General features: G+C 40.1%; 1 protein-coding gene across 10 annotated transcripts in view; it reads left to right on the forward strand.

The window, feature by feature from the left end:
* GRAMD1B (GRAM domain containing 1B) overlaps positions 1-15,452 on the forward strand; it is a 301,019-nt gene that overhangs the window by 240,591 nt on the left and 44,976 nt on the right. For 6 of the 10 annotated variants that reach the window (XM_075190309.1, XM_075190310.1, XM_075190319.1 and 3 more), the window contains one exon: positions 8,843-8,866. The exons of the other annotated variants lie outside the window; for them this stretch is intronic. In XM_075190309.1, coding sequence (XP_075046410.1) covers positions 8,843-8,866 — 24 coding nt within the window. The remainder of the gene's footprint in view (positions 1-8,842; positions 8,867-15,452) is intronic. 10 annotated transcript variants of the gene reach the window in all.

The raw sequence follows: 15,452 nt of genomic DNA on the forward strand, positions 1-15,452 counted from the left end.
GCATACATTATCCTCTAATGCAATGATGGGCAAACTTTTTCCGGAGCGGGCCAAATAAAAAAGAAAAACTTTAGGCGGGCCAATATAATTTATTAAAGAACTCAAATATCGAAATATATAATACAAATTTTGTGAATGGGACGGGAGGGTGTTATATAGCAGTGTTACCTCTATAAGTGCAGCAATCGTACAGACACACCACTTATTTCAGCAGGTTGTTGCAGATCCGTCTTTCTGGTGAGCCACTAACTGACAACACAGCAGCCAATCAAAATTAGTATATGGCCCAGCTCATCTCTTCTCACATGACTTTCAGCCATTAGGGGGCGGGCAGGTGTTTCAGTGATTGACATACGAAATGTCCTTTTAGGAAGGAGGATGAAGTGTAATGGAGGGAATAGCTGGGAAGGCATAAAAATTAAGGTTCTGACACACAGGGTCGGCCCTAATAATTTTATGCATATTTTAATGAATTTTTTTAAAATATTGGCGGGCCAGATAGAACCTCTAAGTGGGCCGGATCTGGGCCGCGGGCCGTAGTTTGCCCATCACTGCTCTAATGCCTTACTGTTTTCTTGCAGCTCGGCTTTCATGCGTAACAGTACTTGTGCACCACTTTTAGACTCCAAATTACTTGGTTTTGCTTCGTCACGAGTGTCCGTACAAGAAGAAGGCTCAGTAACATTTTTTGATCTGCCACTAATAGACAAAGGTGAAGGCCTCATTCTCTCTTTGCCACTGCGTGTGTAGAATGGCATGTTGTCAATTTTTTTTTTATCGGCAGTTAACTTTTCCTCAGTTACACTTCTTTTTCCCTTCAACACGGTAATTTTTTTTTGGGTGTGTGTTTTTTTGACTGATTTCAAAAGACTGTGTAGTTTGACATCGCCTTTCCCAGGTGACGTACTGGGAACACTACCATCAGGACTGGTGACAGAACCTGGTTGCTCGTTCTGCTCATATGTGGACTGCTTTGAATCCATTATGAGCCCAAAGCACTTGTAGTGCTACAAATTGTTTTAGATACTGCTGACAAATATGACTTTTGACATCCAGAAATATTAATGCAAAAGAATGGGGGACACCCCAAAAGCACTTGGGAGTGCTAAATATTATATTTTTAGTCTGCTGAAAAATAGTACTTTTGACAGCCAGAAATATTAATGCAAAAGAATGGGGTGTCTCCAAGTGCTTTTGGGGTGTCCCCCATTCTTTTGCATTAATATTTAATAACTTGTAGTGCCAAATATTAAAAAAAAAAAAAGACTCCTCTGTCCTCCTCTCTTCTCTATCAATTGTTATCAGAATTGTTATCAGAATTGTATTCTCTGTAGTCACAGGCTGATTAGAGCAGGGACACCCTGCTCTCTCCCTCTGTCAAATGGCGATGGATTGCTGTGGAGGCAGGTATTTATAATTTTCAAATATCGCGAGAACCGAGCCCCGAGATCCGACGACGTTACAATGACGTTCGGCCTCGATTTGGAATCCGAGCGGGCTGGAGAGTACCGGCTCGGTACTCGGATAGGCAAAGTTCGGGCGGGTTCGGTTCTCGGGGAACCAAACTCGCCCATCTCTAGTTCACACACACTGTGTATTACTTCTCTTTTTACACACCTGTCTTACATGTGAGTTTCTCAATGTTACTAGTTATTTTTCGGTGCCTTTTGTCTTGTGAGTTAGTATTTGGTTTACATTCATTGGGAGTTGGCATCATTGGACTCTGAAAGACCATACCGCTCCTGCCCCCGCTTCTCTCTAAACACTTTATTCCAAACAAAGTGAAAACTGTTGTACAAGTGAAAAACTAATTCTCATGTAACAAAAATAACAACAACTCCCAATAACTCCGCCTTACCTCTCTTTCTTCATAAGTCAGGCGCAGTTCATAATAATAACTAACCAGGGTGCTTGATGTAAGTTACCGTAACCAGAAGCTGACACCGGTCACATCTGCAGATCCCAGTAATTTATAGCAGCCTGCTCGGTCATTGACTTCATGAGCAGGAAGGCGCTATAATCAGCACATGCTCGATTGGTGCCGTTCCACAGATCATAGTAGCCAGCAGCCTGTACCAGTAACCAGTGACCAACAGGGTACTTGTCATAAGTTACTAACAATCAGAGTAGTACTGCAGATTTACCTCTGTATAATTGCTGTACTATATCATCATCATCATCATCACCATTTATTTATATAGCGTCACTGATTCCACAGCGCTGTACAGAGAACTCATTCACCTCAGTCCCTGCCCCATTGGAGCTTACAGTCTAAATTCCCTAACATACACACAGACAGACAGGGAGAGAGATTAGGGTTAATTTTGATAGCAGCCAATTAACATAGTAGTATGTTTTTGGAGTGTGGGAGGAAACCGGAGCACCCGGAGGAAACCCACGCAAACACCGGGAGGACATATAAACACTGTGAGGCAGAAGAGCTAACCACTGAGCCACCGTGCTGCCTCTCCTCAGCATCTAGTAGTGGCCACACTAAGTTATCATTTATTTATAAAGCTCCAACATTTTACGCATCGCTGTACATTGATCATAATAAAAACAAACTAAGTGTTTTTACATGTACGTGTGGTCGTGCCCAAACAAGCCTAGAGGCTAAGAAGTGTGAGGAGCACTTGATTCTTAATATTGGGAATCTGTACGACAGAGTTGGTGTAAGATCAGGGATGGAGATGGTTCTTTGTAGAAATGAAAAATAAATAATTCCAGGGAGCTTCAACAAACACAGCAACCTTAACAAACCAACTGGAATACCACAAAACCATCCAGGACATATACAAATGGAATTATCTTGTCAGTAGGCACTCAGTAGTCTATCGGACAGGGTGAAGCAATAACAAAATAGATCTTTATACAGACATCAGTTGTTCTTCACAATTCTTGGTCTTTCACCATATAATCACACAGAAAACTCACATGAAAACATAACAGAACTGGCCTTTTGGTTAAGTTGAAAATTTAGATGGTTCAGATGTTATGTAGGGAGTTGTAGGCAAATCTCTGCACCTAGAATTTAATACTGACATTTATGGGCATCCAGTGGGGTGACTGACCGAGACGGGGCAATAGATTAGGGGAATGGAGTAGTGTAGAGTATTGTGACAGTAATCAAAATTGATTGCAGGAGGGGCAGTCTGTTTCACAGGTAGGCCAGGAAGAGGAGATTGCAGTAGTCCAGGTGGGACTTTATAAGATTGTGGATCTGGAGGTTGGTGGCACCTTGTGTGAGGAAAGGACTTATTTTGGAGATGTTGTGTATGTAGAAGTGTCATGACTTCTATGACTGTCTATGTATAACTGATACAGAAGAGTCAAGTAGGTGGATTTATTGTGTTATTGACTGCTGAAGACCTATTAGGCAAATGTTTAATGGAGGAAATACAATCAGTTCAGTTTTTTTTTGTTTAGCTTAAATGCCTTTTAGACATCAATGAGCAGATAGCCAACATCTCAAACAGTCTTCCAGCTAATACCTAGGGAGTGAGTTCATTGGTGGAGAATAGATGTGGATGTAGTAGGTTAATTGGCTGCTATCAAAATAGACCCTAGTCTGTGTGTGTGTGTGTGTGTGTGTGTGTGTGTGTGTGTGTGTGTGTGTGTATTTTAGGGAATTTAGACTGTTAGCTCCAATGGGGCAGGGACTGATGTGAGTGAGTTCTCTGTACAGCGCTGCGGAATCAGTGGCGCTATATAAATAAATGGTGATGATGATGTCATTAGAGTGCTGGGACTTTTATGTAGTATGCACTTTACCATCAGAGGTGCGGTAAACAGGAAACCAGTGACAGATTAATTGGGCAAGTATGATGAAAGCCATGTGAGCGCAGTACTGCGGATGGAGTGTTTGCTATCTGTAGTGTGAAATGAGGTCCAGAAGACTTATCGGGGAAGATTCATTATTTGGTTTGGCTCTAAAGAGGTTGTTGGATACTTTTGTGAACACAGTTTCTGTGTAGGGTGTTGGACTGAAGAGGGTGTAGTAGGGATTTAGGATTGAGAACAGAGGGTAATCTATTGAAACAAGATGCTCCAGTCGTTGGGTCGGTCGCTAGAGGGAAGGGATGGATGAACAGAGCGTGTCTTGAGAATGCTAATAACGATTGTGGGCCTGAGTAATTAGGGCACATACTGAGCGCATGGTGCAGTTGTTCTCAGCGGCACCTAAATCGTCTCTGCGTACTTCCGGAGTCTGTAAGGAGCGGATCTCAAGATACGTGTGGTGATGATTATGGGTGTAGGGTCACACTGCTGTACTAGACCAGACACTGCAGGATACCTACAATACCTATGTGGAATATGAAGTCTCAAAAGAAAGCACAGAAAAAAAAAATATTAATCAATTAACGTTGCCCGTCAATAATATAGTTATTTATGACCAGAAATGGAATCTGTATAAAAAAAAAATTTAAAATACGTTGGCATCAGGCAGCAAATCATCAAGAGGATGACAGACGTAGGTGCAGACCGGTAACACCAACAAACACCCACTAAGGTGTAGGACCAGGATAACTTCACAAACGATGTTATGGTAGATCAGAGGTATCTGTAAGTTCATAATAGAAATGGTTTCTATGACCAACGTGTCGAAGTGATACCTTCTTGAAGAAAAAGCTAGACAAATGTGAAAACATAAACTTAGTGTTTCCTGATAAACAAGGATAATATGGCAGCAGTAGATGAAGTCCGATATGGCAGTGACAATATACCTATCCACCCAGGGGGTACAAGCAGCATGTGGCACAGTCGTCAGCATTGCTGCATCACAGTGCTGGGGTTTTTCTCAAACACTCCAAAAACACACTGGTAAGTTAATTCTGACAAAATTGACTGTATGTGTGTCAGGGAATGTAGACTATAAGCTCCACTGGGGGCTGAATGATTACATATTCTCTGTACAGCCCTGCGTAATATGTAAGCAGTATATAAAAGTAATATAGAGTTACTCCCTGTTCAATGCATATTGCTTGCTGCAGGTAATTCTACTCTCAGGTCTCTTAATGCTGACAGCACTATAGTGTGGAGATTACTTATACAGCTTTGTCAAGGCAATTTGCATTGTATAGAATACTGCATAATTCTGTATAGATTAGAAGAACTATTTTGAGGCACAGGTACAATTGTTGATTTGCTATTGTGTAATGCAGTTGCAGGGAGCAGATCGAGTGGATGTAAGGAAATGCTGTGACTTGTAGTTCAACAAGAGCTAGAGAGCCAGAGACTCTGTACATCCGTAGCTTGTGAAACTGTGCTGTCAGGTTATTAGGATTTTCGCTATAAATATAGTCATTTAAGCAGGCATTTACTTGCAGGGATATATTCAGCCACAGTACAGTCCTGGGGATAAAGATTAACTTCCACATGGAAGCTGGTCTGCTCTTTTCCCAGGAATTTGCAGCTATCTGCGCACTATTCTCCTCTCATCCAGCTGGGCAGCAGTCTGTGCTGATGTAGGGAAGAACCAATTTTCACATTTATCAATACAGTTTTCATCCAGCATCTTCTGTTTATAACTCACATTTGTTTTAATGACGCCTAGGATGGCAGTTCTTGTATCACAGCCACACTAGTATAAGATAGACCTTACTACACCCTCTGGTATATTTAGGCTGATCAGACATAAGTGTTGAGAGATTACACGTTGCTGTAATACAGGATGCATAACAATTGACACAATAATAATAATACAGTAAGTAAAAATAAGCATTCAGTCTTTGTCATAGAATTTTCGTGGACCTATGTAGGCAAATTATACATTGTGCTTATCTGTGTGTTTATCTGTCCATTCTGTATATAGTAATTGGAGGGGGATGGGGGGAAAGGAGAAAGAGGTTGAGAAAAGTGGTGCTGGGAAGAAAGGGGGCCCTCAAATCAAGAGCAGAGAAGAACGAATAAAAGAAATGTCGAATCCTGTATGATGGGTGAATGTGATGGTGGTATATGCTACATATATCTGGTTTGCATAATAGTAAGAGGAGCTGCTGTATCATTTTTATGAAACAGATGATTTAAACCTGAAAAATTAAACCGCTATAGGTCCCGCACTCTGCTTATGGGTGTCCCATAGTTATTGAGAAAATACATGCGCCAATTTCAAGACATTACAAGAACAATGGACGTGGTATCTGCTGCGTGTTTAATGTGGGTGATGGGCTTGTTGGTTTGCCGATCATTTTCATCTATGGGCAGGGAGAGAAGAATGGGCTTCTGGTCTGCTGGCACTTCATCTTTAATGAGCTTCACAATGTCTCTCCAAAAAATGTTTGTTTTGGGGATTGCCATCACATGGAGTACAGGGTTGTGCCTGTCTGTAAGCACCCGCTCCAACAGAGCTCCACGGTCATAGAGAACATACATTTTAATCTAGTTAGGACGTAATGCCACTGGAAGTACCAAATTAAGAAAGTTTTCATTCATGCTCTGTCTGAATCTAAAGGTTGTCGGAAGTTTCATACTGTGAGCTTTTGGTTGGTCCGTTTGGTAAATTTGATCATATTAACCAATTGTTGTACCATTTCTGGGTTTGTCCTACCCAATCAAAATCCTATCCAAGGATATTATTATTGACCACATTGCTGAAAGATGCAAGCATGCAGAAAATCATAGCATCCAATCAGCAATAAGCTTTGTCCTGTTCGGTGCAGATTTGACAGTAGAAGCAAATTGGTCTCTGTAGTTTAGTGCAATTTTGCACCTTTAATAAACCATCTTAGTCTCCTATTTGTGAACCAGTGTTTTAGTTAAGGTGAATATAAATTTTGCAGAATAGTCATCTTTTTAATAACACCAACATAGATTACTGCTCAATTGTTGTAGATGCACTGTGAGGGATTAGATTTTATTTGACATAATCTGTTCCTTACAGCGCCCTCTGCTGGCCAATCGTCATCACATCTTCCAGTTTTTCAATAGTTCTGCTCTCAAATCATGGAAGAGAGTTAGAAACTGGGATTCATGCTTTGCCCTTGAATCCTGGGTCTGTGAAGCCTTTTTTGAGGCATAATAATCATCGCTTTTCACACGGTTTATCACATGCACATGAGTGAGCATTAAAGATATAAAATATATGTTACCCCGTTGGTTTCTGTCTACCTGCGTTTATATAATGCTATAGGCCACTATCTGTTAAGTTCATAGTGGCTGTGTGATAAATGATGGTCCTATATATTATTTTGTTAGATTAATATTTTAGATTTAAGGTCATTGCTTCTTTAAGAGGTTGTTGACATATTATAAAAGACAGACTGCATTCTATATTTGATTGGTTAGTAATCTGGGACAAGCCCCTAGTGATTGTCTGTTGAGAATAACAATCTGCATTACAGAGTTTGTATGTATTAACCTATATATGCCATCATGATTTACGGGTGTCTGTGTCTGTCTTGTTATGGAGACTTATTCTCACATCGGCCCCTTACGTACCAGTAATCCGTTCTCTATCTCACAACAACAGAGTTACTGAGCTGCAGTCACTGGTATCCTTCGAATTACAGCCTATAAACAGTAACCAGTTTCTGGGCTTTGTGTGTACAGTAGCCAGACATTCTATCCTGCAACCAAACACTTGTCACATTGTGTCACCTCACAAGTGGCGGTCCCTGCATGACTCTCCAAGGTCACTGAGCAGTAATAGTGGGGAACAGACAACACTCTTATTGTTACACTGTGTGCAATGACTGTGTGATGCGAGATTGTAAAGACCTTGTCTAATTAGGATTCCAGATTTCATTCATGTCCATTTATTGTTATATGTACAAAATCCTTTATACTTCAAACCCTGTGTAATTCTAAATAATATGCTTGAAATAACTGAATTGTTTTATTAAAATAAATCTATCCAGTTAGTGCTGTCCCATTCCCTTTAATATTGTACAGGGATATTGGCTGCTCTCCTATTAACGTGAAGGGAAGTCTGACATTTCATATCTCTGACTGATTGGCTCGCAGTCTCCTGGGCAGTGGGGATGCCATATATAGTCTGGTGGCTTTAGGTTTGAGATTTGTATTAACCATATCGCTAGCCTTTTAGCCATACAGTAAGAGCTGCGTGATGTGTATTTTGCTGGGATGGTGTGAAAATTCTGCTGGCGTAGCGTAGAGACCCAGCATGGCTGCGCTCTCCCTGGTTATATGGATATTATACTGCCCCCACCGTTACCCGTATCTACAATAGACAACACAATTGTGGCTCTCCCCTGTAGGGAACTATGAATACAGGCTATACCTGAGTGATGGTGTGCAGGCAGAGACCACAGAATACAATTATTCATCTTAACATCTTCTGGTATGTCAGGAAAATGCCATAGATGTTATGGGGTGTCCTTATAAACAGGCTATGAACTTACTCTGCGTAATCAGACATTTACAGCAAGTGCCAAGATCTCTGAATGACTGGAGATATATATATATATATATATATATATATATATATATATATATATATATATATATATATATATATATATATATATATATATATATATTCATTCTCATATATATATATTCTCATATATAGTTCTGGTTAATACATTAATGCATACAGGCAGCTTTTGTGTCTGGTCATCTTCAAGTAAGAGATAGTGGTATCTAACCCCATTAATCCGATATATCCATGTAAATAGTGAGCGAGTATTAATTAATAAGGAAGTATATTCACAGCTGGTAGTTTGCGGACATCCTCCCATTATAATACCCCACGGTCAGGGCAGATGACAGGTGATATTATCACACCCTCAGGAGTCGTTCTGTCAGTGTTTCTTTCTGTTCTAGGATTCCTTGTGTGTTCTGTAAAGTGTTGGCTCTAATTTTCTCTTTATTTTTGTTTCAGTATGACAGACTTAACCTGATCAAAGTAAGATGTTCTCTTATTGTTGTTCTCTATCGCTGTGCCCTGTCCCACCTCTCCCTGGTCCTCGCTGAGTAGAGATCACAGCTAGATAGAGGTGCCTGGTCTGTCCCTTGTGTGTGTTCCTGGCATAGCTAGAAATCTCTTACTACATGTCCCTGCTGCTATGTCTGATTATTAGACTGAGCTGGTGCGCACAGAAATATGTATATGATTTGTTAAGATAACATGTTTTAATATGCTTGATGTCATTTTTTTGTGCTTTGTGATGGAATAAACAGACTTTTAGTACATGGCGGTGGAGGTGTGCTCCTGTTTTTTGCACTTTGGAGTCTGACAGAGCATTTGTTAGCACCAGACATGGAGGTAGCTGAGGCTGTGTGCTGATGCTTTAATATACTTATTATAAGAATATGCTGATTCATTGATAAATACACCATATTACTGTAGAAGGAGCAGAGCATTATTCCGCTAGTTAGTGAATCATTACCATTCTTGAGGTAGCGGGTAATGTCAGCATAGGCTTTGCCATAAGGAGCTTCGTTTAGTGTGGGTGAGGACATGACTGCTGTTTCTCAGTGACATTTCATAGGAACGTGGTTAAATTACATCCTTTCCTTCAGTGCTCAGCATTCAGTATGCCATTCTGGAATGTCCGGGAGACTCCTGAATTCCATGTATGACTCCCGGACCCCCAGAGAGAGCAGGTCACTCTCCCGCAGCTTGCCCACTTCTTAGTGAAATGGGCAGGCTATACTTTCCTTGCCATCCACACCCACAAATTTGCTCCATGCGCCTCCATATAGCTAGGCTGCCAAAAGATGGACTTTTGCAGGTTTTGTCTTGGTGACTAATAATCATGAGGTTATGGTTCCTAGTGACTGGATAGGCTGTACTCTCAGTGAGGTCACTGGTTCCTAGTGACTGGATAGGCTGCACTCTCAGTGAGGTCACTGGATCATAGTGACTGGATAGGCTGCACTCTCAGTGAGGTCACTGAATCATAGTGACTGGATAGGCTGCAGTCTCAGTGATGTCACTGGATCATAGTGACTGGATAGGCTGCACTCTCAGTGATGTCACTGGATCATAGTGACTGGATAGGCTGCATTCTCAGTGATGTTACTGGTTCCTAGTGACTGGATAGGCTGCACTCCTCGATGTCACTGGTTCCTAGTGACTGGATATGCTGCATTCTCAGTGATGTCACTGCATCATAGTAACTGGATAGGCTGCACTCTCAGTGATGTCACTGGTTCCTCGTGACTGGATAGGCTGCACTCTCAGTGATGTCACTGGTTCCTAGTGACTTTATAGGCTGCATCCTCAGTGATATCACCGGTTCTTAGCATTCTCTTAATTTTTGCATCCACTTACACAATTGCTGTCACCTCTGTGTGTATATTTTAGGTTCAATTTAAATGTTTAGCGGTTTGGTGAAAAAAGTTACACTTGTCCTGGTTTCTGAATATCTGTGTCCTGCGTAGGACTGTACTAAATCTGTATTTTATCAGCCACGTTTGTATGTTTTTTTTTATCTTGAAAAGAAGATCCCACTACTGCTGAGGAAGCATCTGTGGGAGGCAGCAGAGTGTGGTACCCGCCTGCCCATACACATTGGTATTCACATAAATAGACTCCACTCCTACGCAGTCCTTATACTATACACTAAATTCCACATCACATACATACATGAATGCTGACTGTGCTACAAATAGCATCCGATTAACCATGTAAGTGAAATGCCAGCTGAGACTACATGTAATTAATTACACATATTTCCAGATGATCATATAGCACAAGTCACATGACTGCGGCAAAGAGCAGGTGAGGTTTTTTGTAAATTACATAGTAGTTTGAGCTCTGATATTCAGGGATAATCCCAGGTTTTTAAATTGTTCTCCTTGGAAATCTCCCCGTTTTTCTAAATAATTCCTCTTACTTTATATATCAGGATATCATTCTTAATATCTGTACTAATCCTATGTAATTTAACAGTTAAGATTTATTGAAAACAATGCAGACAAATAAGATGATCACTTACAACTGCAGTCCTACTTTATACCAAAAAGCATTGCCTGTTTCCAACCACCAATGTCCGTGCCAGTCATCAGCCCTCTGCCAGCCTCAATGGGCACACACTTCAATCACTTTCTTCTCCTTTCATACCTGTGCTTCCTCCTGTCAGTTATGTTATTATTATCCTAGATTTGTAAGGCCCCACTGTGCTCCGCGGCACCGTACAGTAGGGAAAACAGTACATCCATAAAAACAGGGACATACAAGGTAGACAAAATAAACGCAGACATGAAAACAAAGGGTATGAAGTGCCCTGCTAGTTACAGAGCTTACATTCTATGGTGGAAGAGGGCACAGCTGAAACAAGAGGGGAAAATGTGGTTCAAAGTGGAGATTGGGACAGTTGTGAGGGTGCATTAGTGTGAATAGTGTTATCGAGGATAAGGTCACCTTATGTTTTGAAAGTGCGGTTTTGTATTACAATAAATTTTTACTATACAATAAAAGCTAAAATTACTTCTAGTCAAGCTGCTATCTACATCTTACAAACTTATCAAAAGCTAATATAATTTATAATAACTGTCGAATGAATAATCCTAGCTATAATCTAGGTTTCATTGTGCATGTTCTATTTATTGATGTCCGGAAACAGGACACTGCATAATTCAAAACCCTAATTAAAGTGTGCTCATCATCTACAGTCAGTATAGGCAGTGATTCTGTTGTCTGACCCAAAATTCACTATAATCAGTAGCATCACTGAGACCACATTCTATCCATTCACTATAACTAATAACATCACTGAGACAGCAGCCTATCCATTCACTATAACTAGTAACATCACTGAGACAGCAGCCTATCCATTCACTATAACTAATAACATCACTGAGACAGCAGCCTATCCATTCACTATAACTAATAACATCACTGAGACAGCAGCCTATCCATTCACTATAGTAACATCACTGAGACAGCAGCCTATCCATTCACTATAACTAGTAACATCACTGAGACAGCAGCCTATCCATTCACTATAACTAATAACATCACTGAGACAGCAGCCTATCCATTCACTATAACTAATAACATCACTGAGACAGCAGCCTATCCATTCACTATAACTAGTAACATCACTGAGACAGCAGCCTATCCATTCACTATAACTAATAACATCACTGAGACAGCAGCCTATCCATTCACTATAACTAATAACATCACTGAGACAGCAGCCTATCCATTCACTATAACTATTAACATCACTGAGACAGCAGCCTATCCATTCATTATAACTAATAACATCACTGAGACAGCAGCCTATCCATTCACTATAACTAGTAACATCACTGAGACAGCAGCCTATCCATTCACTATAACTAGTAACATCACTGAGACAGCATCCTATCCATTCACTATAACTAGTAACATCACTGAGACAGCAGCCTATCCATTCACTATAACTAATAACATCACTGAGACAGCAGCCTATCCATTCACTATAACTAATAACATCACTGAGACAGCAGCCTATCCATTCACTATAACTAGTAACATCACTGAGACAGCAGCCTATCCATTCACTATAACTAATAACATCACTGAGACAGCAGCCTATCCATTCACTAGGAGCTTGTGACATCACTTAGGCACCAGTTTACAAAACTGCGGTAAATAATACTTGTTAATTTACTAAGAACCAGTGATGCACAATAACTTTGGGGGTAGGTTTTTACTTATGCGAAGGAGACTTCTTGTCTGTGTAAAAGGGCACTGGAGACTGAGTGGGTAATAATGTCACCCCCTTGAGAAAGTCATGGAAATGCCCACAATACACATGTCTCACCAGAATTCACTTGGTGCATTCCTAGGTGGAACGCACACCGGAAAACCTGCGCCTTGTTCGCCCTTTCCTTACTTAAGAGAAGTGCTGAACAAGCGTATAGTTGTCTTAGTTCTTAAACTCAAGTACCTGGGTGCTAATTACAATACAGTTTTTTCTTCACAATGTGACTTTTTTACTTTTAAACAATGTCTGAAGGAACTTTTTATTTCCAACACAAATCGGATTATATCCTGCTTGCAATACTGGGCGTATCAAGTTTAGAGACTTTATGCTGATACTTTTTTTTCGTTATATGGTCCTGCATTGTTCATTATTTGTTTTTAATGATTGGTTTGTACTGCGCTAGTTAGAATACATTTAACATATTACACTTTCGCTTTGGGAACATTTTATAATCCTCAGATAGCAAACAATACAACTGCACAATATACCAGTGTGTCTATCCTGATTAGGCTTTATTGGTCATTAGGGACAGTCTGGCACACCAAGCATAGACCAGTTTATCATATATGAATCACTAAACGAGTGTTGGATTCCTTAGCCCTATTTGACTATTGTACTCGCAAGATTAAGTATCGTTTTGATATCTAAGCTGCTGTTTTAGTGTGATACTTTTATCCCACATAACTATTGGTCTTTTGCACATATCATCTTTATCAATAATGGAGAATAGTAACTTAAGCTCAGCAATATAGTAAGTGTAAACTGAATGTCCTGTCCTGGTATATATTTGTGAATGATTTCAGTAGCTCTTTCTATAAGGCTATTTGGATTTTACGTTTAGTGGTCCTGTAACAATATTAAGCTCTGGGATAACCTGGTTGGAGCCCAGGTAATACACTATAGGTAGGACTAACATCTCCTAGGTGTTGGTGACTTTTATAATTAAATCAGCGGAGCATTAAGATTCTTGTGCAGTTGGGTTTCACTAAAACCCTAGAAATATTTCCCTATAGTAATTAGCAATACTATGCAGTATTTGGCTTCATTAATGACACCTAATTAATCTACACATTTATTATCAGTTACCAGATATCAGCCAATTATTAAGCTGAGTCCTGCAGCCACATACAATGTGATTGAACGTAGGAGCTTGGATTGCATTTAGCTTAAAAGAAAAATAATAACTACACTGGTGTTGTCACAGTGACACTTGTTATATGGTTGGTTGTAACAAAACCATTGCTCACATCAATTGAAGGATAAAGGCCATCTATTGATCATTCAGATATTGCTCAGTGTATACTGTCATATTTCTACCACACATCTCTCATCACTGACATTAATAAATAAACTGCCCGTTGCTGTATGTTGTCACTGGTGGATTTACACCTTACCCTGTTTATGGTATACAGGGAGTAAGCTCATTGCCTTCTATTGAGGAACACATTACAGTCCTTTCAGCTTCTTACTGAACTCTGCTTGTTCTAGTTTAACTCCAACGCTTGCTGTACACATTGCTCTAGGTAAGCGTTACCTCAATATCCAAGTAAAACCCATCTCTTGGATTTAGTAATGTCCTTCTTTTTATGATGACAGTTCAGCCAATATATCAATAAGATCATCCAGGTTTTGTGACACCGCACACACTCCTCTATACTAAGCATTAGAAGTACTGCTGTGTGCTGTTACTCTTGTGTAATCTTGTAGAGGTGTTGTCCACAGGGGTATGGTGATCCGTCATTATGCTCCTCTCCCCAGGGACACACAATTAAGCTGTAACTCCTTGTTTGCAGTTATAGAATAATGCTGGAAAGCCGATTATCACTTACTAAGTGCTCACCAGAGGCATTTAGTGAATAGGTAAATGTGACTAACGATTGGCTAGTTACTTCCGTTTTCTCCTACGTTGCTTTCCTTAGAGGAAGTTCTTTGTATTTGGAAGGATTTGTATTCATTGGTGGCACAGTAGTTAGCATTGCTGAGTGCTGGGGTCATGGATTTCATTCCCACTAGGCTTCTATCTGTGTGGAGTCTGCTCTAATGGGAATTGATGTGTATGATACATATTCTCTGTATAATATGATTGTGCTGCATAAATACATTATAGTAATGTTATTTGGGCATAAATTGTGTGTAGTCACTAAAACTGGTGACTAATCTATTTAGAATGTTTATGAAAGTAATATGCTGATTAACAGGCAATAGGGGAATTTTTATTGGGACAAATTTAGGGTCCTTTTGTAGATTATAATCCTGTTTAATTGGGAAAAAAAAAATGCAGTTCCAGTTTTCCTGCACATCTGTGTTAGGAACAAGTTCCTGTCCATACAGCAATTACTAAGATGTAGTCACCTTTCACACGTTCTCCTGTCCTCTTACAGACACGTTCCTCATTCAGCTGTATTACAGTTCTCCCTCTCCAGTCTTTATTACCAGAGGACCTGTCACACACTATATCACAGGCTGTAAAGCTAATTAGAAGGCAAAACAGCCAAAGACCTTAACTGTGGTAAAGGGACAAATTCCTAACAAACATATATCCGTATTCCAGATCCCAGTAGGAAATAAAATGCTCATATTAAAGGCAGCATCTAGAACTCTTACCTTGTATAGGGCTAAAGCCTATGTTAAAACGTACTAATCCTTACATTGCTTTCTTGTATGGTGAATCTAGATTTCTATTTTGGGGAACGTTTTACTCATACTTGCCAACTTTTCCTCGTTGGCTTCAGGGAGATCCCGGGGGAGGTGGGCGTTCGGGGGCTGGGCTCGACGAGTCACATCATTTTG

The sequence above is a fragment of the Mixophyes fleayi genome, chromosome 11, assembly GCF_038048845.1.
Source record: "Mixophyes fleayi isolate aMixFle1 chromosome 11, aMixFle1.hap1, whole genome shotgun sequence".
In the NCBI taxonomy this organism is placed as follows: Eukaryota; Metazoa; Chordata; class Amphibia; order Anura; family Limnodynastidae; genus Mixophyes; species Mixophyes fleayi.